This window comes from Saccopteryx bilineata, chromosome 4 (assembly GCF_036850765.1).
Source record: "Saccopteryx bilineata isolate mSacBil1 chromosome 4, mSacBil1_pri_phased_curated, whole genome shotgun sequence".
Lineage (NCBI taxonomy): Eukaryota > Metazoa > Chordata > Mammalia > Chiroptera > Emballonuridae > Saccopteryx > Saccopteryx bilineata.
In genome coordinates, this window is record NC_089493.1 from 55,568,505 (window position 1) to 55,594,175 (window position 25,671).

At 48.3% G+C, this 25,671-nt stretch overlaps 1 protein-coding gene and 1 long non-coding RNA gene across 3 annotated transcripts in view; one reads left to right on the forward strand and one right to left on the reverse strand.

The window, feature by feature from the left end:
• Nucleotides 1–25,671, forward strand: part of LOC136334155 (uncharacterized) — a 28,300-nt gene that overhangs the window by 686 nt on the left and 1,943 nt on the right. The window contains exons 2-3 of one of the 2 annotated variants that reach the window (XR_010731123.1): nt 7,483–7,565; nt 17,810–17,903. This is a non-coding gene — a long non-coding RNA (uncharacterized lncRNA). Of the gene's footprint in view, nt 1–7,482; nt 7,566–17,809; nt 17,905–25,671 lie in introns of those variants that run through there. The other variant, XR_010731122.1, reaches the window with a different exon arrangement.
• SNX1 (sorting nexin 1) overlaps nt 18,202–25,671 on the reverse strand; it is a 47,779-nt gene continuing 40,309 nt past the window's right edge. The window contains exons 9-15 of the mRNA XM_066273994.1: nt 24,264–24,377; nt 23,975–24,068; nt 22,737–22,942; nt 20,362–20,505; nt 19,684–19,764; nt 19,137–19,208; nt 18,202–18,637 (exon numbers count right to left, since the gene is read on the reverse strand). Coding sequence (XP_066130091.1) covers nt 18,587–18,637; nt 19,137–19,208; nt 19,684–19,764; nt 20,362–20,505; nt 22,737–22,942; nt 23,975–24,068; nt 24,264–24,377 — 762 coding nt within the window. The 3' untranslated portion in view covers nt 18,202–18,586. The remainder of the gene's footprint in view (nt 18,638–19,136; nt 19,209–19,683; nt 19,765–20,361; nt 20,506–22,736; nt 22,943–23,974; nt 24,069–24,263; nt 24,378–25,671) is intronic.

Consider the following 25,671-nt stretch of genomic DNA (forward strand, 5'->3'; position numbering starts at 1 on the left):
CCACCTTAGAACCCTGATTACAAGTGCCATTTTAACAACCGGTTTGCCAAACTTAACAAAAATCAGGTATTGGTTCTACCGAACTAGAGTGAACTGGATGAATCCCACTACTGCCTGTACTCATCTGCAGAATTGGGATAATATGCCTCTTCCAGGACAGTGTGAAAATTGAGTGAGGTGATTCCTGTTAATCCCTGTTGGGCAGATAAAATATATTATGCTCACTTTGTTAAAGATGGTGCTGCCCACGTGGAAGCCGTCTCCCAGGTGATATTAATGTGTGTTGGGGGCGGGCTGTGGGCAGGCAAGATCCTTTTAGCCTGGGGCTTGGTTTTAGGACTTAGCCTTTCCCCCCCTTTGTGGGGTGGTACAATCTAATCATGCCTCAGAAAGTGACTGTATTAGAGACTTCCCTATTTTGTATATTGGATTAAAGGTTTGGATTTCTACACTATAAAATAGGGGCAGAACGAAAGCTTGCTCTCTCTTGGTTCCTGGGATGATTAGCATGAGAGAGCAGAGAGATCACAGCAGAGAGCAGAGAAAGACCACGTGAAGGAGGCCAGAAGAAGCAGCCAAGATGGCAGAGTGTTGAGTGAGAAGCCAGTTAGTGCAGAGTTTGTGCAGGGAGAAGGAAGGAGATGGGGAACAGAGGTGAATAAAGTCTGGTGAGCTAGAAACCTTTGATTCTAGGAAACTCGGATAAGTCAGTAGCTTTGTGAGCACTGAATGTGAGTGGATTTTGGAGCCCAGTGTGTGTTTTTGCTTGCCCGCCATGTACAAGCTAGAATTAAAAACTATGGCCCACCAGTTTTTGGCTCCGTTGTTTCTTTACCGACTGTCCGAATCCAATGCGAACCTGCATGGGCCAGGGCTGCTGTGATAGTAGCCATGACTACTGGCTTTACAATCCCTCAGCAGAGTGGGTGTGTTAAGAAAATGGCAGCTTACAGGCTTGTCCTGGAGGCAGAGATGGGTGGCGTTGGTGTTCAAGGCAACAGATGGAGAAAAGGGACTGTAGAAGGTGGCACTAGGCTGCTCTTGCCCACCCCTCTGGCAGGGTCTTCCTGGGTATGTGACAGAATTTAATCTATAACTCTCACCTCCTGTGCGAGAAAGGGTCTCTGCTCCTACCTCTTGGCTCCTACCCCTCAGCCAAAAGGGAGCTGTTCTATTCAGCAGAGTCTACTCCACTGACTCCCCTACAAAGACTGGGGTGGGTGATGGGGAGAGGAAAGGCCCTGCCTGCAAGAACGCACACCTAGTGGGAGGCCTCATGGTGGGAAGCAGGAAGCAGAGTACCTGGTTTGGGGGGTGAGGTTGCAGACCACTGACTCACTCCATGCCCTGCTAGTGCAGAGGTACTTCTGAGCTGGAGCAGAAACCCTCTGTTTTCAGCTCTGCCCCCAACAGAAGCTGAGAAGACCTCAAAAGGGAAAAAGCAAGTCTCACCCATACTATGTCTCACACTTTCTTCCCCCAAATTCTATCCTCACAGGGGCCCTAGAATCAGGAAGGTGAAACTGTCTGGAAGGGAAATGACCCACCTTGAGGAGAAGTGCTAGAGTTTCATTTCCTTCCTTACACTAGGGCCCCCATCATTCAGGGACCCTTCTCGGCTTTTCCTACTGCCCAGGAGGATTCTCCTTGGACCCCAGAACTCTAAACTTCTTAGTCATCTATCCTAATGACTGTTTGCCCCTCTGCCTCTATTTCTACCACCTAGAAAACGGCTGTCTCCAAATGGATATCCCTGTTTTCTGTGCCTCCCCCAAAGTCCATTTACCTAGAGGCACAAATTGTCCTCAAGGCATCTGCTTAAAACATTCCAAAGGCTTCCCACTGCACGTAGAACAAACCCAGTCTCCTCCCACCACAATCTCCAGAGCTATAAAAGACCTAATCCAGCCTGTTCTCTCCTCTGCTCCTGTCTTCCTTGCACCAGGCTCCAGATAGTGACCTTCCAATTGTTCAAACCTAATGAGCTCTTTCCTGCCTCAGGGCCTTTGTACCTGCTGATTCCTCTCCCTGGAACACTTTTCTTTAACTCTTTACCTGATGGGTTTTCTTAAAACTTCCTCAAAGAGGCCGTCCTTCCTGATCACTTTATCATATCACCTTGTCTATGCAGTCATTCCAAAATGTGGCTACTGTTTATTTTGTGTCTTCCTGATTTCCTAGACTCTGCCCCAGACTCTGAGTGTAATCAGGCCAGGGACCTAGTCTGTCTTGTCAGTGTTTGCCAGCATGATGCCAAGCATGTAGTAGACACTCAAAAAACATTTGTTAACAGAAAGACTATATGAATGGGGGAGAGGGGTGTTGGGGAAGGGCAGGGGCAGGGAGAGGCCTGAGATAGAGGTAGGAAGGAAGAAGGGCTTGCCAAAGGGTTCAGAGGAAGGTGAGCATGGGGTAACAACAGGAATGCTCTTTACACCTTCAGACTTAGACTTCTCTCTTTCTCTCTATCCCACTCTCTCTCTCTTCCTCCCACTCTCTCTCTTTCTCTTCACATTGTTGTCCACCTTGATATTTGCTTAGTTTCCCAGTATTTCTGAGAAGCCTCAACTCAATGGATATTCATCACTAGTTACACAGGGAGTTTCTTCTTTTCTTTTCTAAGTGAGAGGAGGGGAGATAGATTCCCATATGCGCCCTGACCAGGATTCACCTTGCAACTCCTGTCTTGGGCTGATGCTCTGCCTATCTTGGGCCATGCTCACAACTGAACTATTTTTAGTGCCTGAGGCAGAGGCTTCATGAAGCCATCCTAAGCACCTGGGACGATGTGCTTGAACTAATCGAGCTGTGACTGTAAGAGAGGAAGAGAGAGAGAAAAAGGGGGTGGGAGGGAAAAGCAGATGGTTACTTCTTCTGTGTGCCCTGACCAGGAATCAAATCCGGGATGTAGCCTGACCAGGCGGTGGCACAGTGGATAGAGCATCAGACTGGGATGCGGAAGACCCAGGTTCGAGACCCCGAGGTCGCCAGCTTGAGCGGGGGCTCATCTGGTTTGAGCAAAAATTCACCAGCTTGGACCCAAGGTTGCTGGCTCAAGCAAGGCTTACTCGGTCTGCTGAAGGCCCATGGTCAAGGCACATATGAGAAAGCAATCAATGAACAACTAAGGTGTTGCAATGCGCAACGAAAAACTAATGATTGATGCTTCTCATCTCTCCATTCCTGTCTGTCCCTGTCTATCCCTCACTCTGACTCTTTCTCTGTCTCTGTAAAAAAAAAAAAACCCAAAAAACAAAACAACAACAAAAAATCTGGGATGTACACTGGGCGAATGTTCCACCACTAAGCAAACCAGCCAGGGCTTACACAGAGAGATTTGATATGACTGATTTGTAAAATTCCATAGCATTCCATGGCGCTCCAGTAAAGATGAATGAGGAAAAACCAGATCCATTTAAGGTGTGTCTGGGAGAGAAGACAAGTTATAGGAAATACTTTCCTGAAAGGAGATGATATAAACCCCAAAGTAAATATTACAATCAAAGGAAAAGTTTGTTTTCTGTATACATCAAGCATTGGCCAGCTCAGTATATGAACACTGAGCTGAGTTCCAGACTCTGTATGATGGGTGGGGACCCTTTAAAGTGACTTCCATTTTTAGAAAGAGTTGTTATACTGAACAATCCTTGTCTTTTCACTATCATTTTTTTCCTGCCAGGGACAGAGAGTTGGAGAGAGGGATAGATAGGGACAGACAGACAGGAACGGAGAGAGATGAGAAGCATCAATCATCAGTTTTTCGTTGTGACACCTTAGTTCATTGATTGCTTTCTCATACGTGCCTTGACTGTGGGCCTTCAGCAGACTGAGTAACCCTTGCTCGAGCCAGCAACCTTGGGTCCAAGCTGGTGAGCTTCTGCTCAAACCAGATGAGCCCGCGCTCAAGCTGGCGACCTTGGGGTCTCAAACCTGGGTCATTCCGCATCCCAGTTCGACGCTCTATCCACTGCGCCACTGCCTGGTCAGGCTCTATTTTTTTTTTTTTTTTTTTTACAGAGGCAAAGAGAGAGTCAGAGAGAGGGATAGACAGGGACAGACAGACAGGAAATGGAGAGATGAGAAGCATCAATCATTAGTTTTTCTTTGCACGTTGCAACACCTTAATTTTTCATTGATTGCTTTCTCATACATGCCTTGACCGTGGGCCTTCAGCAGACTGAGTGGCCCCTTGCTCGAGCCAGCGACCTTGGGTCCAAGCTGGTGAGCTTTGCTCAAACCAGATGAACCCTCGCTCAAGCTGGCAACCTCGGGGTCTCGAACCTCGGTCTTCCGCATCCCAGTCCGATGCTCTATCCACTGCGCCACCGCTCGGTCAGGCGCTGTCATTTTTTAACACATGAATTTAATATCCAAGTTTCTGGGTGAAAGTTGGTTAAAAGTACTGGTTGGTTACATCTTCTTGGCCAGAGTATTTCCAGATCAGATAATAGAGCAGTGGTTCTCCGACTTCAACAAGCATCATCATCAACACTGTGGTCTGTCAGATGTCAGAGGGCCCTGACCTGTTTTCTGAATGAGTAGGCCTGGCATGGAACCTCACAAGTGCCCTGGCGATGCTGTCTGTTCTGGTTGGGGACCACATTGTAGACACTGGCCTCAACTCCCACAGCAGCCCTGTCAAGGAGCGGGGCCACTCTTGCCCCACTATGCAGACTATGCAGACTTGGAGCCTGGAGATGAGGATCAAGGCCAAGCAGAGAGCAGGAGGAAGAGTGTTGCCCTCAACAGGCCCCTAAGTGTGTGTGGGGGGGGCAGGTTGGGTCAAAGGTGGGATAGATCTCTGTTCCTGGACCCAGCTGGGGCTCTCGCCCTCCTATCGCATCACACAGAGTCCCTTTCACTGGCACTACTTTTGCTGGGCTGCGACTCTGGTAGGGAAGTTTGGCTAATTCTGTTAAGAAAACAAACAGCTCCTGGGCCTTGGGCTGCAGGCGCTGCTGGGCACAGAGGCTGGATTCTTTTCTCTAGGCAGGTGGCCAGAGGCACATGGCCAGAGGCAGACTGGCCCAGAGGGGACCCAGCACCCAGGGGCTGCTTAAATAAGGCTGGGCCTGGACTGCTCCACCCAGGCCGGCTATGGTCACCTGAGCAAGCTTGGACAACTCCCTATGCGTCAGGGTCCTTATCTGTATAGGCAGAGCTGTGTGGATTCACTGACATCATGCTTTTCAAGTGTTAAGCGTGGGGCTTGGCAAACAGTAAATGCATGTTATTATTTGACTGAATTATATGAATTTGCTGTTTTATAGGCCAGAACTGTGAGATATTGACAATTATATGATTCATCCTATATACTGTCACTGATTCAACTTGAAACAATAAAAAAAAAACTACTATTCCTCTTTCAGTATCCTGAAATTGCAAGGCTACTTAAAAAAAAAATCTAATTATTTTAACTACTAAGTCCGTGATCAGGATTTTCCTGATTTTCTCAATATTATGCAACCAAAATAAGGTAAAAGAATAAATTGGAAGCAGAGATTGGTGTAAATTAGCAACTATCCTGTTCATTCTAACAGCCTCAGAATATTTACTGCTTGCCTTTTAAATATAGTACACTTTTAAGTTTGATATAATAATAAAAGAGCCTGACCAGGCAGTGGCGCAGTGGATAGAGCATTGGACTGGGATGTGGAAGGACCCAGGTTCGAGACCCCGAGGTCACCAGCTTGAGCGCGGGCTCATCTGGTTTGAGCAAAAGCTCACCAGCTTGGACTCAGGGTTGCTGGCTTGAGCAAGGGGTTACTTGGTCTGCTGAAGGCCCACGGTCAAGGCACATATGAGAAAGCAATCAATGAACAACTAAGGTATCGCAACGCGCAATGAAAAGTTGATGATTGATGCTTCTCATCTCATCTCCGTTCCTGTCTGTCTGTCCCTGTCTATCCCTCTCTCTGACTCTCTGTCTCTGTAAAAAAAATAAATAAAATTAAAAAAAAAAAAAGAGCCTGATCAGGCAGTGGCGCACTGGATAGAGTGTCGGACTGGGACACAGAAGACCCAGGTTCGAAACCCCGATGTCGCCGGCTTGAGCACAGGCTCATCGGCTTAAGCGGGGGCTCACCAGCTTGAGTGTGGGGTCTCTGGCTAGAGCCCAAAGCTCGCTGGCTTGACTCAAGGTTGCTGGCTTGAGCAAGGGGTCACTTGCTCTACTGTAGCCCCCCCCAGATCAAGGCACATATGAGAAAGCAATCAATGAACAACTAAGGTCCTGCAACGAAGAATTGATGCTTCTCATCTCTCTCCTTTCATGTGTTTCCCTCTCTCTGACTCTGTCTCTGTAAAAGAAATATAATACAGTAAAGAATGTTTTTGTTTTTAATACTGTAATTTAGTGTAGATGTCTAAAAAATAGTTCTGCTCCCTGGCCAGTTGGCTCAGCGATAGTGCGTCGGCCTGGCATGCAGGAGTCCCGGGTTCGATTCCCGGCCAGGGCACACAGGAGAAGCGCCCATCTGCTTCTCCACCCCTCCCCCTCTCCTTCCTCTCTGTCTCTCTCTTCCCCTCCCGCAGCCGAGGCTCCATTGGAGCAAAGTTGGCCCGGGCGCTGAGGATGTCTCCTTGGCCTCTGCCCCAGGCGCTAGAGTGCCTCTGGTTGCAACAGAGCATCGCCCCCTGGTGGGCAGAGCGTCGCCCCTGGTGGGCGTGCCAGGTGGATCCCGGTCGGGCGCATGCGGGAGTCTGTCTGACTGCCTCCCCGTTTCCAACTTCAGAAAAATACAAAAAAAAAAAAATGTTCTGCTGCTGAAACATATTAAATTATTGAGCTAGTCTAAATTCTTTATTTTATAAATGAGGAAACTGAAGTGTGAGGTGAAGTGGGCCCTGGAGAGGCACCTCTGACAGACATGTCCTGCCTGAGCCCAACCATGAAAGCGAAGTTGGGCTCAGGGTAGGCTGGTGGCCTTCCTCTCAGGGCCAGGTAGGCTCCAGCCCCTGGGCTTCAGCCAGCAGGGTTCCTCCCAGGAGTCACATGCCCCTTCCCAGGCTACAGAGGCAGCTCAGCTGCTTCAGACGACATGAGCTAGGACTGGAGCAGGGGAGCTGGCAGTGACCCCGGCCACCTGACATCCAAAGCAGTACAGCTTCTGGGGCAGGGGGTGGGGTTCTGGGGTTACAAAAACTCTGAGCACCCCTTGGAATATGTCAGTGGACCAACCGATCAGCCCCTCCTAGGGTTCAAGGAGCAATGCACTGGGGTTCAAGGAAAAAAGATGCATGTCACCCTCAAGTCAGGAGGGTTTACTGTGAAGAGATTTGTGGGACTGAAGACCTGAGGGTGACAGGAAAGCCAGGCCAGTGGCCAGGAGGAGCTCCAGCCCTTAGCCTCAAAGTCCAGAATGGAAGTGCCCTAGTCTCCCACCCTAGCCCTAGGTGCTCTGAGATTTCTTGGCAAGAGGAGTGTTTTTCCTCTGCTGTTAATGATCCCAGCTACTCACCCACTGCTGCTCTGTCTTCCAGCGTCTGCTCCTGGGCCACACACTGGATGTCTAGGAGGGAGTATCTCACAGGTGTCAGAAGAGCTCAGATGCCTGCAAGGTCAGGTGGGTAACACCCTTAACAGTCCTAACCTACGGATTTTTATTTATTTATTTATTATTATTTTTTAATAAGCTGGAAACAGGGAGAGACAGACTCCCGCATGCGCCCGACCAGGATCCACCCGGCTCGCCCACCAGGAGCGACGCTCTGCCCACCAGGGGGCGATGCTGTGCTCCTCCGGGGCGTCGCTCTGCCGCGACCAGAGCCACTCTAGCCTGGGGCAGAGGCCAAGGAGCCATCCCCAGCACCCGGGCCATCTTTGCTCCAATGGAGCCTTGGCTCCGGGAGGGGAAGAGAGAGACAGAGGGGAAGGAGGGGTGGGGGGTGGAGAAGCAAATGGGCGCTTCTCCTGTGTGCCCTGGCCAGGAATCGAACCCGGGTCCCCCACACGCCAGGCCGACGCTCTACCGCTAAGCCAACCGGCCAGGGCTAACCTACGGATTTATTAAGGTCTATAAGAAAACAATTTAGAGGGTTGATGGCCGGGTTCCTCTTGTCCCTTCCTATGGACCCTGTGGGATATGGTATAGAAGACAAGCTGCCAAGCAGATTGGGTGCAGATCAGCCTGGGGCGTGACCTCGGGCAAGCTTCTTCAGGTCTCGGGGCCTCAGTCTTTGAATGGAGATGATGACGCCCACCTGGCAGAGCACATAGGTACCGAGTAGATGTTTGACACAGGGCAGCTTTTACTACTAGGCTCCGGGTGGGAAGGGAACATCGGGGCATTCTGCATACCACCCTGCACACCTTCCTGGCTGCCAGGCCTCATAATGTTCTGCTGCTGATGTTCTCATGAAGTGAACTGCTGGTTGGGCCCCTTGGTCATTACTGCTGTCACTCAGAACGGAAGAGGAAGCTGAGAGCTCTGAAGCTAGGAGGAGACAGTCATTTGGAAACAATTGTCACATCCCTTTAGAGAAAGGGCCTATCTTAGATTGAAGAGGGTTTTTGTGGACCCAGACAAAGTACACCCTCTGCATGTGAGCAGTGGCTTCCTCTGAACAGTCTTGTGGGGGAGGGGCTTTCTGCCCCAAAGGTCTGGTCATCACAACCAGAGGGGCATTCATTTCCCTGAGGGGGGGGAGCGGCACGCCCAAAAAGAAGCAAGCCCTGGGGCAGGTGGCTGTCACCTCCCAGACTTCAGGCCCCACCTAGGGCACCTGAGCACGGATCCTGCCAACCATAGCAAGGCCTACTGAAACCCAAATCAGGCCTGATTTCTGAATCTCTTAAAAAAAAACCCAAGATTAAGGCCCCTAGGCTCATAAAACAACTACCAGAGCCTAAGGTAGCCATTGCCTTCAAAGGCTGCCTTTGGCGGTGGGGTGAAGGCACCCACAAGGGTAAGAACTACCAGGTAGTCCCTGATATAAGGAGTTCAGCACCCAGGAGGTTCATCGAGGACATCACATTGCACAAGTGTGGGGAAGAGCAAAGGTTGAAGTGGAAGACAGACACAGCTCCTCGCCAAGAGCTATAAGGAGGTTGGCCCCATTCCAGCCTTGGGGTAGGATGAAAAGTGAATCAAAGAAAGCTTCCCTGAGAATAAACTTAGATGAAATAAGTAAATCAGAAAAAAAAACAGGAACTGCATTATTCCATATGTAGGTGGGACATAAAAGTGAGACTAAGAGACATTGATAAGAGTGTGGTGGTTACGGGGGGGAGGGGGGAAGAGGGAGAGAGAAAGGGGGAGGGGGAGGGGCACAAAGAAAACTAGATAGAAGGTGACAGAGGACAATCTGACTTTGGGTGATGGGTATGCAACATAATTGAATGACAAGATAACCTGGACATGTTATCTTTGAATATATGTATCCTGATTTATTGATGTCGCCCCATTAAAAAAATAAAATTATTAAAAAAAAAGAAACTTAGAAAGGAGGCCTCAAAAGATGCACTGCATTATTTTCCCATAATAAAAATAGCTTTATTTAATTTTTATGATTATAAAATAGAGAAATTACAAGCAACATAAAATGGTATAAAAATGTTAAATCATGCAAAATTCTATCCTTAGAAGCAAGCATAATTAACAATTCAATCAACATCTTTCATATATATATATATATAATTTTATATAAATTTGGACAGTATCATACATGCAATTTATTTTATTTTATTTTTTGTGTCAGACAGAAGGATAGGGACAGCCAGCCAGGAAGGGAGAGAGATGAGAATCATCAATTCTTTTTTGCGGCACCTTAGTTGTTCATTGATTGCTTTCTCATATGTGCCTTGATGGGGGAAGGGCTACAGCAGACCGAGTGACCCCTTGCTTGAGTTAGCAATCTTGGGCTCAAGCTGGTGAGCTTTTGCTCAAACCAGATGAGCCTGTGCTCAAGCTGGTGACTTTGGGGTCTCGAATCTGGGTCCTCTGCATCTCAGTCCGACACTCTATCCACTGTGCCACCGCTTGGTCAGGCTATATGCAATTCTATAAGCTACTTTTTTCACTCAAAAGTATCTTTCATTGTCAATGACTATAGTTGTAAATCATTTCCAATGACTATAATATCCAGTTGTATTATGTACCATAATTCATTTACTCCCTCCGTGCCATACATTTAGACTTGTTCCAATTTTTACAACTGTAAACAATGCTATGGGCATCTTTGCATAGTCATATTTATTCTGTCACTGTGGAGAGTAGTCCTGAATGTTGGGGTTCTTCCAGCTCTGAGTCCTCATCTTCAGGACTCAGCGCCCAGAGATTCTTCGGGGAAGCAGAAGTGTAGCTTCATCTCCATACCTCTTCTCTAAACCACATAACTCAAAATAGGTACACAAGGGTCCTGAGGACGATTAAGAGCAGGAGAGCATTCCTCTCCGCCCCTCATCTCTTTCCTGTTCCCTACTCTGTGCATTTGTTCCCACTCATGGCGTTGATGGCTATTCCCTTCTCTCCTCTGAATTTTATTAACATGTCAAGTCTGACCCACCTTTAAATAAAAAATAAAGCCTTCTTTCACTCTGTATCTCCCACCTCTCAGCATTTGGCCTCCTGTGTTACCTGTGTCTTGAAGGGCTTCAGTCTACCCTGAAATCCAAGCCAGAAACCTGCCCCTGTGGGTCATGCTAGTTTGCACTTTCTCCTCCCTTAGGAGACCAGATCCCAGTGGTTCCATCTCTACTTCCTGAACCTCTCCCCTGAGCACCAGCCAGCCCTATTACCACTGCGCTCTCCACCTCCCAGCTGGCTGGGATGAGTCTCACTGCTCTCCTCGTCCGTCTTAGACCTTCTGATATGTCTAAATCATACATGACCACGTTACTTCCTGCTTAAGTCACTTCAGTAGCTCCCCACACTTCCAGGGTAATGTTCAAAAGTCACACCAGGCAGTGTGTGTGTGACCTGGCTCCTGCTTACCCCTCTCGGTGGGCCACGCAGTGACCTGACTGGCCACCCTGCGCCACTTCTATTTCCCTAGATGTGCTACCTCCTGCTGCCAGGACCAGGAAGGCAAAGTGGTCCCAGTAGAAGAAACAAACACCTCTTCACCTTTTTTTTTCTTTTTTGACAGAGACAGAGAGAGGGACAGATAGGGACAGATAGACAAGAAGGAAGAGAGATGAGAAGCATCAATTCGTTGCGGCTCCTTAATTGTTGATTGCTTTTTCATATGTGCCTTGACCAAGGGGCTACAGCAGAGCAAGTGACCCCTTGCTTAAGCCAGCGACCTTTGGGCTCAAGCCAGCGACCATGGGGTCATGTCTGTGATCTCACACTCAAGCCAGTGACCCTGCACTCAAGCTGGCGACCTTGGGGTTTTGAACCTGGGTCCTCTGCATCCCAGTCCAACACTCCAACTACGGCTCCACCGCCTGGCCAGGCCACCTCTTCACCTTTAAGGCACAGTTCAAGCATCCCCTTCTCTACAAATCTCTTCTTCCTAAGTCCCCAGTGAGATAACTCCTTCTTTTGTACCACTATTCAGTGTACAGGTCTCTGACTCATACTCATACCCCAACTGGCTTCCTTGATTTCCATGTCTACAGCTGCACAGAAGTGCACAGCTCTGCAGACATCTGGCTGTCAGCCTCAGGACGCAGGGGGCTGAGGAGGAAGTTCTGAAACCAGAGGACAGCCCCACCCAAGGAAATAAAAACAGACTTATATTAAGACAATCAATGGATGGAACATAAATCATAACAGAGCAAAGAAAGAGTTTTAAAATTAAGTGTCGGCCCTGGCCGGTTGGCTCAGTGGTAGAGCGTCGGCCTGGCGTGCAGAGGTCCCAGGTTCGATTTCCGGCCAGGGCACACAGGAGAAGCACCCATCTGCTTCTCCACCCTCCCCCTCCTCTCTGTCTCTCTCTTCCCCTCCCGCAGCGAGGCTCCATTGGAGCAAAGAAGGCTCCGGGCGCTGGGGGGGCGCTGGGGCTGGCTCCTTGGCCTCTGCCCCAGGCGCTAGAGTGGCTCTGGTCGCAGCAAAGCGACCCCCCAGAGGGGCAGAGCATCGCCCCCTGGTGGGCGTGCTGGGTGGATCCCGGTCGGGCACATGCGGGAGTCTGTCTGTCTCTCCCCGTTTCCAGCTTCAGAAAAATACAAAAAAATAAAATAAATAAAATAAAATTAAGTGTCTTTGGAGAAGAGAGTTACAAATGTGGAAAAGGGAGAAAACTAGAATAAGCCCTATGGCCTAGACTAGAATCATCAGTCTGAATTCATAATTTTTAATATCTAACTCTTCTTTTTTCTTTTTCTTTTTTTTTTTACAGAGACAGAGAGAGAGTCAGAGAGGGATAGACAGGGACAGACAGACAGGAACGGAGAGATGAGAAGCCTCAATCATTAGTTTTTCATTGCGCGTTGCAACACCTTAGTTGTTCATTGATTGCTTTCTCATATGTTGTCTTGACCGCGGGCCTTCAGCAGACCGAGTAACTCCTTGCTCAAGCCAGTGACCTTGGGTTCAAGCTGGTGAGCTTTTTGCTCAAACCAGATGAGCCCACACTCAAGTTGGCGACCTCGGGGTCTCGAACCTGGGTCTTCTGCATCCCAGTCCAACGCTCTATCCACTAAGCCACCGCCTGGTCAGGCAATATCTAATTCTTTAGGTTATCTCTTTCGATATTTTTTTTATTGATTCTAGAGAAACAGAGAAAGGAAGAAAGAGAGAGCATTCATTTATTGTTCCACTTAGCTGTGCATTCATTGGCAGCTTCTTGTATGTGCCCTGATCAGAGATGAACCCATGACCCTGGCATTTTGGGATGATGCTCTAATCAACTGAGCTAAGGGGCCAGGGCCTCTCTCAACATTTCCATATAGATTTATATTTACTTCCTCTCTCTCTCAGCCACACCTAGAAGCAATGACACTCCAGTAGCAATCAGCGCACTCAGCACCCATATTTTGGTTTCTTTATTTTTTTTTCATCTATTTTAGTGGGGTGGGGGGAGAGAATGAGAAGCATCAACTTGTAGTTGCGTCACTTTAGTTGTTCATTGATTGCTTCTCATACATGCCTTGACTGGGGGGCTCCAGCTGAGCCAGTGACCCCTTGCTCAAGCCAGCAACCTGGGGCTCTAGCCAGTGACCTTGGGCTTCAAGCCAGCAACCTTTGGGCTCAAGCCAATAAACTTGGGATTGTGTCAACGATCCCGCACTCAAGCTGGTGACTTTAGGGTTTTAAACTGGGAATCTCAGCATTCCGGGTCGATGCTCTATCCACTGCACCACCATCAGTCAGACTAGATCTTGGTTTCTAAATAAAATTACCCATTAAAAGAACGGAAGCCTTGGCTGGGTACCTCCACTGGTTACAGCATCATCCTGATATGCCAAGGAAGTGGGTTCTATCACCGGTCAGGGCACATAGAATTAACCACTGAATACATAAATAATAGAACAACAAATAAATGTTTCTCTCAAATTACTTTTTCAAAAAATTAAATAAGGACTCAAGATTCCCTAGTGAAATGGCTGATTCCAGAGCTGGGGCAGAGAAGATACAAGATAAGTTTGAAACATCTTGTTAAGCCAGAAAAGAAAGTGTTAAAAAAAAAAAATTGGCCCTGGCTGGGTAGCTTGGCTGGTTGGAGCATGCAAGCTCGCAGGTTTGACCCCCAGTCGGGGACATTCAAGAAACAACCAATGACAGCATGAATGAGTGGAATAGCAGGTTAATGTTTCTTTGTCTCTCTCCCTTCTTCTTTCTCTAAAACTCAATGAATAAAAAATTTTTTAAAAAAAGTTAGGAAGCCCTGGCTAGTTCACTCAGCGGTAGAGCATCGGCCCAGTGTGTGGCTGTCCCAGATTTGATTCCCAGTCAGGACACACAGGAGAAACATCCATCTGCTTATCCACCCTTCACCCTCCCTCTTCTCTCTCTCCTGCTCTCTCCCCCTCCTGCGTCTATGGCTCATTTGGTTTGAGCACATTGGCCCAGGCACTGGGGATGGCTGCATGGAGCCTCTGTACCTCAGGTACTAAAAATAGCTTGGTTGAGAGCATGGCCCCAGATGGCAGAGCATGGACCCCACACAGGGATCGCTGGGTGGATCCTTGTCAGGGTGCACGTGACTGTCTCTCTATCTCCCCTCCTCTCACTTGGAAAAAGAATTTTCAAGAAATGAAGGGAACATGTTAAAAAGATACAGGAGCCTGCTAGAAATCTGGGATGGATTAAAAATAAAAACAGCCTGACCAGTGGTGGTGCAATGGATAGTGTTGACCTGGAACACTGAGGTCACCAGTTCAAAATCCTGGGTTTGCCTGATCAAGGCACATACAGGAGTTGATGCTTCCTATTCCTCTCCCCCTTCTCTCTCTCTTTCTCCTCTCTCTAAAATGAATAAAATCTAAAAAAACCCCAAAACAATGACTTGCAGCTTTGAGTAAAATAGAATCCATTCATACATATTGATAAACATGCACGTTAATAAAAAGGGAAAATGGCCTGACCAGGCGGTGGCGCAGTGGATAGAGTGTCAGACCCAGGTTGGAATGCGGAGGACCCAGGTTCGAGACCCCCAGGTCGCCAGCTTGAGCACTGGCTCATCTGGTTTGAGCAAAGCTCACCAGCTTGGATCCAAGGTCACTGGCTCAAGCAAGGGGTTACTTGGTCTGCTGTAGCCCCACGGTCAAGACACATATGAGAAAGCAATCAATGAACAACTAAGGTTTAGCAATGAAAAAAACTAATGATTGATGCTTCTCATCTCTCTCTGTTCCTGTCTATCCCTACCTATCCCTCTCTCTGACTCTCTTTGTCACTGTAAAAAAAATAAATAAATAAAATAGAGAAAATAGGTATTTCTTTTTTTTAAGCAAGCGAAAGAGAGAGGGAGGGACAGACAGGAAGGGAGAGAGATAAGCAGCATCAACTCATAGTTGTGGCACTTTAGTTGTTCATTGGTTTCTTCTCATATGTGCCTTGACTGGGGGCTCCATTTGAGCCACTGACCCCTTGCTTAAGCCAGCGACCTTGGGCTTCAAGCCAGTGACCATGGGGTCATGTTTATAATCCCACGCTCAAGCCGGCAACCTCACACTCAAGTTGGTGAGCCTGCACTCAAGTTGGATGAGCCCACTTCAAGCCAATGACCTTGGGTTTTTGAACCTGGGTCCTCAGTGTCCCAAGTCGATGCTTTTTATTTTTAATTTTTTTATTTTTCTGAAGTTGGAAATGGAGAGGCAGTCAGACAGACTCCTGCATGCGCCTGACCGGGCCTTTTTTTTTTTTTTTGGTGGGCTTTTTGCTCAAACCAGATGAGCCCGTGCCCAAGTCAATGCTTTATCTGCTGTGCTAGCACCTGGTCAGGTAGTAAAGATACTTTTCTTTAGAAGTAGAATGCCAACCAATAAATGTAGAAGAAATTACAGAATTAGACAATCACATTGGATGAGGAGTAAAATAATGTACATGATCTCAAAGTATCTCCCCACAGATTATTTGTTAATTACCAAGTGGAAAATAGTAAATTTAAAATGGAGAAACCTAGGCCCTGGCCTGTTGGCTCAGTGGTAGAGTGTCGGCCTGGTGTGCGGGAGTCCTGGGTTCGACTCCCAGCCAGGGCACACAGGAGAAGCGCCCATCTGCTTCTCCACCCCTCCCTTTCTCCTTCCTCTCTGTCTTTCTCTTTCCCTCCCACAGCCAAGGCTCCATTGGCGCAGGGATGGCCCAGGCGCTGAGGATGGCTCCGTGGCCTCTGCCTCACGCGCTTGAATGGCTCTGGTTGCAACAGAGTGACACCCCAGATGGGCAGAGCATCGCCCCCTGGTGGGCATGCTGGGTGGATCCCGGTCAGGCACGTGCGGGAGTCTGTCTGACTGCCTCCCCGTTTCCAAATTCATAAATAAAGAGTTAAAATGGAAAAACCTGGCAAACATCAACAACTAAAGGATCAGACTTGACTTTAGCATTAATGAGACCAACTGACATCATTTCTGTGATGTTCCTGCCCAATGTGCAGAACTCTAATCTAGTCATGTGGAACCATTCAGCCTTTAATCCGAATTGAAAAACATCCTACAAAATACTTGGCCTGTATTCTTCAAAAATGCCAAGGCAATGAAAGGCCAAGGAACTCTTCTAGAGTAAAAAAGACGCATGTAATTATCTGTTACAACTAAATATATATAACATACGGTCCTGCACCAAGAAAAAGGGAGTTGCTATAAAGGACATTACTAGGACAAATGACAAAATTTAAAAATGGACCATGGGTGAGATAACAGTATTTATTATATCAGTGTTAAATGTCCTGATTTTGACAACTGTACTATGGTTATGAGAGACCGTCCTTGTTCTTAAGGAAATGCACACTGAAATTTTCGAGGAAAGGGATACAACATGTGCAACTTACTCTCAAATGACTCCGAAAATACACGTAAAAATAGATATAGCAGCCCTGGCCAGTTGGCTCAGTGGTAGAGCGTCGGCCTAGCGTGCGGAGGACCCGGGTTCGATTCCCGGCCAGGGCACACAGGAGAAGTGCCCATTTGCTTCTCCACCCCTCTGCCGCGCTTTCCTCCCTGTCTCTCTCTTCCCCTCCCGCAGCCAAGGCTCCATTGGAGCAAAGATGGCCCGGGCGCTGGGGATGGCTCTGTGGCCTCTGCCTCAGGCGCTAGAGTGGCTCTGGTCGCAACATGGCGATGTCCCGGAGGGGGAGGGGCAGAGCGTCGCCCCTGGTGGGCGTGCCGGGTGGATCCTGGTCGGGCGCATGCGGGAGTCTGTCTGACTGTCTCTTCCTGTTTCCAGCTTCAGAAAAATGAAAAAAAAAACAAACAAAAACAAGCAAACAAAAAAAAAATAGATATAGCAAATTGTTACGTCATAAAGCATCTGGTAAAGTGTAAATACTTGGGAAATCTGGGTAAAGAATATATTCAAGTTCTTTGGGATAGTCTTGTAACTTTTCTATAAGTTTGAAATTATATTAAAATGTAAAAATTTACCAAACAAACCAAGAATCCAACAACAAGGGATGAGTCAGAATTATGATACAGTCACTCTGACTTACAATGACATAACTTTACAGATAAAGTTTGTGGAGATACATAACAACATAGAAGAAAACCCTAATACTATATACAGTGTTGAATGATAAAGGCAGGAAGGAAGGATAAAAAATATTTTATATTATTACAGCTGTGCCAAAGCAAGCATGTAAGAAAGACTGAAAGGATCAAATCAAAGGTGCTAAGCATATTGGGGGTAAGGGGTAGAAAGAGACTGAGTGACTTAAAAACAACCAACGTGTTGACAAAAATTACTGACACTCCCCCTAACCCCTAGGCAGTGCACTGGAAATCAGGGCCAGGTACTGGATTCTCTTGCCTCAGGCTGCCCCTCCCCAAACTTGAACCACCCACAAAAATAAATGACAGCAGGTCTGGAGCGCCTCAGGCAGAGGCATCTTTGGTGGTGGGGGGAGGCAGGAGTGGCGAGGTTCACAGGGCAGGCAGTGAGCCAGCCCCGCAGAGCAGCTCAGTGGTCCCTCTGATCAGCGAGCTCAAGCAGAGGTGGACATAGCTGAGGGCAAGTCCAGCAGCAGCACATCTGAGCCGCAGCCCCTCTGGCCCGGCCAGTACAGAGGCCTCTTTGAAGGCCTTCAGCTTGTGCTGACAACACTGGACCTGTTGATGGCACGCCCCATTCTGGACACAGACAGTAAAGCTTCTTGGAACCTGAAATGGTTTAGGAACTCTTGGACGAACTTATCTAGAAGCAGAGTGCGTAGCTCTTGTCTACGGGGATAGAGAACTAACTACTTATCACTCCTCTACACTTTTCAGGATGAGTTCTGAAGTGTGGCAAAAAGCAGTTCAGAACCCAAGACTCTGCTCTCAGAAGGCAAGACTCAGCACCCTGGGCAGCTCAGGGAACAGGGTAGGTATGAAAGAGAAAGTCGGCCTCCTTTGCAGGAGAACTGGTTTTGCCCTCTTACTGTAAGAGACATCTTTAAAACTCCTTCTCTAAAGAAGTGGGAATCAGAATTAAACAGATTAAAGACCCGCAGACATGCAGCTGCTGCAGACAGAGGAAAAGACACCCCGGTGCCACAGAGCAGCAGCAGCAATGGTCATGAACCCTGTGGACAGAGACCCACTCTGCCTGGCAGCATCAGACCTGCTTCCCAACGCACCCCAGTCTAAAGGAAAAAGCACCACCATTCTGAGTCATGTGGCCTGATTTTAAAATATTTTATTACATAATCTTTTCATGGCACCATCAGGAGTAACAGAAAACGTTATCCCCAGTTCCTAACCACATCCTGAAAAATATACATTTGTATTTATATATTTATATCAATACTCCACCCCTATCCCATAATTCCACCACCTATTATAGGTCTTTTGCTTAAAGCAAGAAACTATTCTCTCAGGTAAGAAAATATATATAGAAGCTAAATGAAGTAACGATTAGAATGACTGGGGACAGCTTGGTTGTGGGTAGGGAGGGAGGGTGAAGTCCAGGTTAGGCAGGATGCATCACTGGGCTCAGCAGAGGTGGAAGAGGGCAGTGTATAAAAAGGCAGCGTCAGGCAGGTGGGCTCTGGTGTCCTTGGTCCATTAGGAGATGGCCTTTGCCTCAGGAAGGAAGGCTTCCCAGTACTTTGCCAGCTGCAAGGAAGCGGGGACAGTAAGCAAGTGCCCCATCTAGTGGCAGAGCCTGAGCTTGGGAGGGGAGCAAGCACAGTGCCACCCAAGTGGAGGCCCAAGGTGAGGCCAAGCTGAGGATGTGGCTAGGCTAAGAACGGACCATGGGACAGACTGGCTAGTCAGCCACACAGCCCCTGTCTCTCTCGACTTAGAAGAATCTCTGAAGACAGTCCTGATTCTGCCCCGGAGGAAATACCCGTGGGGGCCGCAGCTTTGTCTAGCTCAGTTCACTCCCCACAATGGGGGCCTATAACTCATTTTAGGGCTAGGGCAACCCTGATTAGCAAAATTTCCTAATGGACGCTCCATGTTAGAGCAACGGTGCTTACATTTATTACTGATTATAACAGGGCACAGCAGCCTCCAGCACGGGGCCAGCCCAGCCTGTCCAAAGCCACATGCAGACAGCTCACCTTCCGAGCATGCAGTAGAGGATTGAAGTCACACGTAACTCACATACCTGCTGCTGTGAGTACAGGAGTGTCTCCAGGTACTTGATCACATGGTTTTTGAAGTCCTTGGATTTCTCTTTCTATAGGAGACAGGATTCTACACTGACCACCCAGACAGCTGCTTCTTCCCCTCTTGACAGGATGGTGATTACTGATGACCAAGGCCAAACACAGCCTCAGGAAGCAGAGGCAGCAGCTGAAATAGCTATTAATTTCCAGTCAAACAGCCTCTGCCACATGGTCCTGTGAGGCTTTCTAGCATGGCGGGGTGTGGGGAAGGGGAGAAGACAGGGCAGGGGACCGAAGGGTATATGACAGCTGTAAGCTTTGTGTTTTACTGTTCTAGTTCAGCATCGAGTATGGGACACCCACTTTGCCTTAGGAACAGACACACAAACATGAACACAACGACACACACACACAACCACACCTCTTCACAACAACTGCCAGGTCACTGGCAGCTCCATCTGTCTCTCTATTTAATAGACTTGGACAAAACCACCACTACTAAAGCAGGCACTGCACTCTCGTGAGAAGTAAGATCTTCTCTCTCACCTCAAATCGTATAACTTCTTTTCGGACCACAGCTGAAATCCTTTCAAAGTCCCTTTCATACTGAGTCACTCGAGACTCCCACTGGAGAGAAAAAGGAAAAAAAGGATCACTTAATGTTATAATATCATTATTAGTCTTTGCCTTTGGACAGCAATTCTATATATGAGACCTCAGTTGGTCATGTCTGTCTGTCCCTCTGGGTAAGATCAGACACCACATGGGGATTCAGCATGTAAGTCAGCGGCCAGCAGAAGGCCACCTCTGGGGCTGGCTGGAAGAGATGCCTGGCCCCTGGCCAATCCTGGTGCTCAGGACAGCTCTGCGATGCCAGGGCCTCTGGATTTGGCACTCACCAGCAAGGATGGGAGCCCCAAGAGCTGAATTTAGTTGTCATCAGGGGTGCATATCTGAATTACCTTGGATTTCAAAGATCCAGCCAGGACCTCCCAGCAGAGATTCTGATTTGGCAAGTGTGGGTGAAACAGGAAGAGGACGGGCAGGCCTCAAGGCAAGCCGGGACTCCAGGACTCATTCTCAGAGGCTTCCCCAGCGCTGCTGTCCTTGACACCCGGCCAACTCTCTAGCCTGCTGTGGAGTTCCAAGCCTCTGGGTGGGACAGCACCCAGGCTCAGGCAGGAGCCTGTAGAACACCCCTGCAGGGCTGCCTTGGGGCCTCACCTCTACGATCTCATCCTTGGCCTGCTGCAGCTTGTCGGGCTTGTTGGCCCACAGCAGCCGGGCCTCGGCCTCCCGCTTCTTCTGCAGTGTGGCCTGAGCATCCTGCCAGCGCTGCCATGTCTTCATGCGCTGGTCGAAGGCAGCCTATGGGGGAGGTGTTGGGAAAGAGCACAACCAGCCCTGCAGGAGCTCCAAGGCTCGGCCTGGGGCTCTCCCAGCAAGTGGGCTAGGGAAGGATGAGCAAGGGCAGATTTTGCAGGCGAGAGTTAGTGCCCAGGTGCAGTTTAACGTCAAAAAGCACAAGCCTGGGTAAGAATCCTGTCCAAGCCTCCAGTGGGCCAGCGCCATGCTGCTTCATTCCACGCCTGAGGCTGGACAGATGGCTGGGAACACAGTAGGTGGCCCGATGCTGTGCCTGGTACTACAGCTTCCAAATGGCCTCCCTCAGATCCGTCAGTCCATAAACCTACACACTTTCCTTGACTGCCTGCCACACCAGAAACTACAGTGGGAATGAAACACATGGGTCTGCTCTCATAGAGCTTATAATCTAATAGAAAAGACCGACATTCCATTAATAATTATCAACAGTAATTACAAATATGCCGAGTACAGACAAAAACAAGCAGGATACGATAATAAAGCTGCGGACGTAGCCTAGCCTGGGAGACAATCGGAGAAGGCCAATGTATGAAAGCAGCCTTTAACTGACACCCAGAGAGCCTACAGGGTTAACCTGACAGGCCTTGACACACTTAAAGCCACCGCAGGGACACGCTTTTATTCCATCCACACACTCAATTGCTCTAGGCTATACCAAGGCCCCCAAGCTCCCTAAAATCCTCTTGCTGGTTTTCTTGGTTCCAGTCCCCTGAACACAATCAACATTTCCAGAGGACAAATGTCGGACCAACCAAACTATCCCACATGCCCACTGGCTCTGCAGCTTCAAGAGACAGGCTGGGCAAAAGATCTACGCTCCCTGGATGTTTTCTAGGCATTCTTGGTACAGAGCTTTGCCAAAACTTGAACCTGAGGGAGTGAAATGCCACCAAATTCACTTTCTCCGGCAGTGTCACTGGGGCTCACTTGAAATTTTTTAACAGTTCAAAGTCAAAAGATTAAGTAAAGGGTGACGTCATTTCCAGGTAAGACTCAAAAGAAACCCCTGGGCTCACAGTGGTGCAGCTCCAGGTTCAGGCAAAGACACATCTGCCCATCTCTCTTATCTCCCCACCAGCTCCTGACTGTGAGGAGGGCAGGTAAAAAGTCTCAGAGAAAAGTCCAGCTTCCAGATGCTGCCCCAGCACCTGGAGCTCTAGGCCAGGCCCCCCTTACTCGTCCTCAGGGGCACCCGGCCTACGCGTCATATCCAAGCACTACGTTCTCCAGAGATCCCAAACACTGCTCCTCTCTGAAAGTCCCCCAGACAGCACTCTTCCCTGGGATGGCTCTCCAGTCTAAGTAGTCTGACCAGTTCTAAGAATTCCAAAGCAGGGTATTTTTCCAGCTTCTTAGCACTCTGCAGTTTGCAAACCAAATAGAAACGGGAGAGGACAATGAACAACCCCACAGGCTCTATTAAGCCACTCTCCCACTGAGGGAAGGAGAGCCCAGGAGCAGCTCGGCTCTGACTACACAGGAGCTCCCGTCGGGGAGATGGATGGCGGATGGAGGTGGCTCTGTTCCAACTCAGAGGCTCATACATCCTGGTCCAGGGAGGCCATGTGAGAGCGAACACCGCTGGCTTCCTGGGTTGCTCTGAAAGGTCATGGGAAACCAGACTGTCCAGGTCCCAGGAGAAAAGGTGAGGTGTTGACCTGAGGGGCAGGCTGAAGTGTTGTTACCAGGGGGTCAGCACAGCACACAGCAGGCTCTGTGAGAAGCTCTCTCCTCCGTGCATGCCGAGCTGATCTGTGCAGTTACCTGACTGCTCACACTGAAGGACAAGTGGAAGCCAGCAAGAGCTCCTACCCGGGCAAAGCCACCGCTTACTGTGAAGGAGGCAAAGACCAAGGGCTGAGGGAACCACCGCTCCGGGCCAGGGCGGCAGGTCTGTGAGAACCTGGCTTGAAGAGGGAACGTGGAGGGTGCTGCCTGCTGTCAGCAATAACAAGGGGGCCTACTTGGAAATTCAAGAGTGGGCTTTTCTCCTAATGCATTTAAAAAACTCACTGTAGGCCTCAAAATGACGGAGTGATAACTAGCTAACAGTTAAATGGACTTCTTGGTTCACAGGATACCTTCTCTCTTGAGAATATAAAAAAGTAACACCTATTTTGAGGTATAATGAAATTTTTTTGGGAAGGGCAAGAGTAAAGGTAAGACAAGTTAAATGAAGGAAAGGAGGAGGAGGAAAGGAAACAGAAGCTTACTCGGACTATGGCCAGGAGGCGAATGTAGTCGCTCAGGAGCTCGGCAAGGAGGAAGAAGTCATTGTTGGCCTGTTCCTGGTGGAGCTGCTCAATTTTTTCTTCCACCTCAGCCAGCTGAGAGAGTGCCCGTGACAAAGCCGTGTTGTCCTCTGAACTCCCGAGCATAGCTAGACTCTTTGCAAACTGGGCTGTGTTCAGTGCTAGCTCTGGAAGGAGGAAGACAGCAGACACCTCATCTCACAAGGAAAAGGGACAAGTCAGCTGGCACTGAATGGCATGTCTCAGCTGTGCTGCCCCTGCATACCGGGCACCTGTGGGCTTTGTAACCCAGTCACTTACAGCACAGTCGACTGTATTCAGAGAGTGAGGGTCACACAAGCGTGGTCACACAAGCAGGGAGAGGCACCTGCTTTGCAGGCCACATATGGTGTTACATGCTCTCTTTTTTTTTTTTAACTCATCCCTTTAAAAATGTAAAAACTGTTCCTAGCTGGCCCTGGTTGGTTAGCTCAGTCGGTAAGTGTTGTCCCAAAACAAGGTTGTGGATTTGATCTCCACTCAGGGCACACTTGGGAAGCGATCAGTGAATGTACAACTAAGTGGAACAACAAATGAATGCTTCCCTTCCTCTCTCTCTCTAAAATCAATCAGTAAAAACAAAACAAAAAACTGGTCTAGCTCACAGCAAAAAGCACTGGGCCATATTTTGCCAACCCTTACACTGGTCTCATTCTAATGTGTTTTTTGCCCGTTTAGATTTCCAATGATTAGCATGCTTAAGACAGAGAAGGAACCCATTCAAACTTGGAAAAATTCACTAGCTCTTAAGCAAATCCCACAAAGTAAAGTGAGGAAGGGTTAGGAGACATATCTGGTTTCCCTTACATTTACAAGTTGTTCATGTGGCCATGTAGCTAAAGTGTGTGACATCTTTTTGTGGATAATAAGCCCCTAACTCAAATCATACCCACAGTAGCCTGTGTCCCAGGCCCAGCTATACCTGGATGGCCTCCCGCACCTCCCGGGTAGAAAGTACAACCCCCATAGTGGCTGAATCATGGTTCTTGCCCAGAGATGCAGAGCATATCTTTTCAATCAGAACATCAAGGACCGAGTGGGCTGAGAATTTCAAGCTGAGTGGCTGAGAGGCTTGGAAGCAGCATGCCTTCCCATCTCCAGCTCCCTGGAAACATCGACCTCCCCAGCTCCAAGTGCACTGCAGAGGCAGAGGTCATTACCTTTCCTATGGTTGACTAGAGTTTCCACAACAGCATGCAGTTTCCGTAAGCGCTGCTCCTCACACTCTACCTCCTGGAGCTTCTCCTCAAACCACTGAAACACACAAGCCCAGAGCTTTAATGGAGGCTACTCACATAGGTACAGACCACAGTCTTTAGCAGTTTTTTTTTTAAAAAGGACTGAGTTATCTTAAAAAGAAATTTAATTTCAGAAATGTCAGGATTCCTTAGGGCTTCTGACCCATAAGCCTGAGGGAGCAGGGAAGCTGAGAGGTACAGGGCTACTCACTATGTCTGATTCATTCATCTTGATGGTCATTTTGCTGACTGCATCTGTGGCTTTGTTGAACATCTTGAGGAGACCAGCGCCACTCAATGTCTGGGTACTCACAGCGCGTGGCAGCTACAAGACCAAGAAGGCAGGGTTGGCAAGTTATCTGCTGTCCCTATTTTAGGTTCAGAAGAATTAGTATCCATCAGATGGTATGCCCAAACAAATTATTTGAACTGTAGATTGTTGTTTTCAAAAGTAGACAAATCTCTCACCAGCATGTACAGAAAGAAAATCAAAGAATCATGCTAAACAGAATCAGCAGAATTTTCTGCTTTTGATATTGTATGCAGAAAGTACAGTGTAAATGTTATGTGGCAGGTGACCTAATATTGAGATAGTCTCAACATGAAGTACATAAATACCAAGTATGCCTTTGTTAAAAGTTAGAAGTTCTTTTGGATTAGCATACTCTGCACACAGCTGGACTTCAGGTTTTCAAAGACTTTGAAGCTGTGCTGTGATTTCATTTGGATTTCCCCCAGTGATTAAAGATCCAAGGATAGGAGCATTATTTATTCAGATCAAGGCTGCATTTAGTGATGATGTAATTAAGCCAAGCATGCCAACTATTTATACATTTTGATTGTTTCAGTCTTTTACTACTTTCCTAAGGCATGGGAGGGATGCTGACGAATCTATATATATGTATATAGCACATGCTGAAAAATTAAACTTAGTGTTTAGGACACTAGGGCAGTAGGTCTCAACTTGGTGCATTTTGCCCCGAGGGGACATCTGGCTATGCTGGAGATAATTTTTGTTGTTAAAACTGAGAGGGGGGTTGCCTGACTAGGTGGTGACTCAGTGGATAGAGCATTGAACTGGGACGCAGAGGACCCAGGTTCAAGGCCCCGAGGTCGCCAGCATGAGCGCAGGCTCACCAGCTTGAGCGCAGGGTCCCTTACTTGAGCGTGGGATCATAGACATGACCCCACGGTTGCTGGCTTGAGCCCAACGGTCACTGGCTTGAGCAAGGGGTCACTAGCTCTGCTGGAGTCCCCCAGTCAAGGCACATATGAGAAAGCAATCAATGAACAACTAAGGTGCCGCAATGAAGAGTTGATGCTTCTCATCTCTGTCTTTTCCTGTCTTCTCTGTCCCTATCTGTCCCTCTCTCTGTCTCTCTCTCTGTCTTTGTCACAAAAACAAAACAAAAAAACCAGGAGGAGGTAGCTACTAGCATCCAGTGGACAGAGCCAGGGATGCTGCTAAACTTACAATGCACAGGACAGCTCCTATAACAAAGAAGGATCCAAACTAAAGTGTCAATAGTGCCACTGTACACAGCCCTGTTCTAGGGGAGACAAAGTGGGAATAAGTGGGTAAAATGGAAGAATGGATTTAGGAAGCCCAGAGGAGGAAG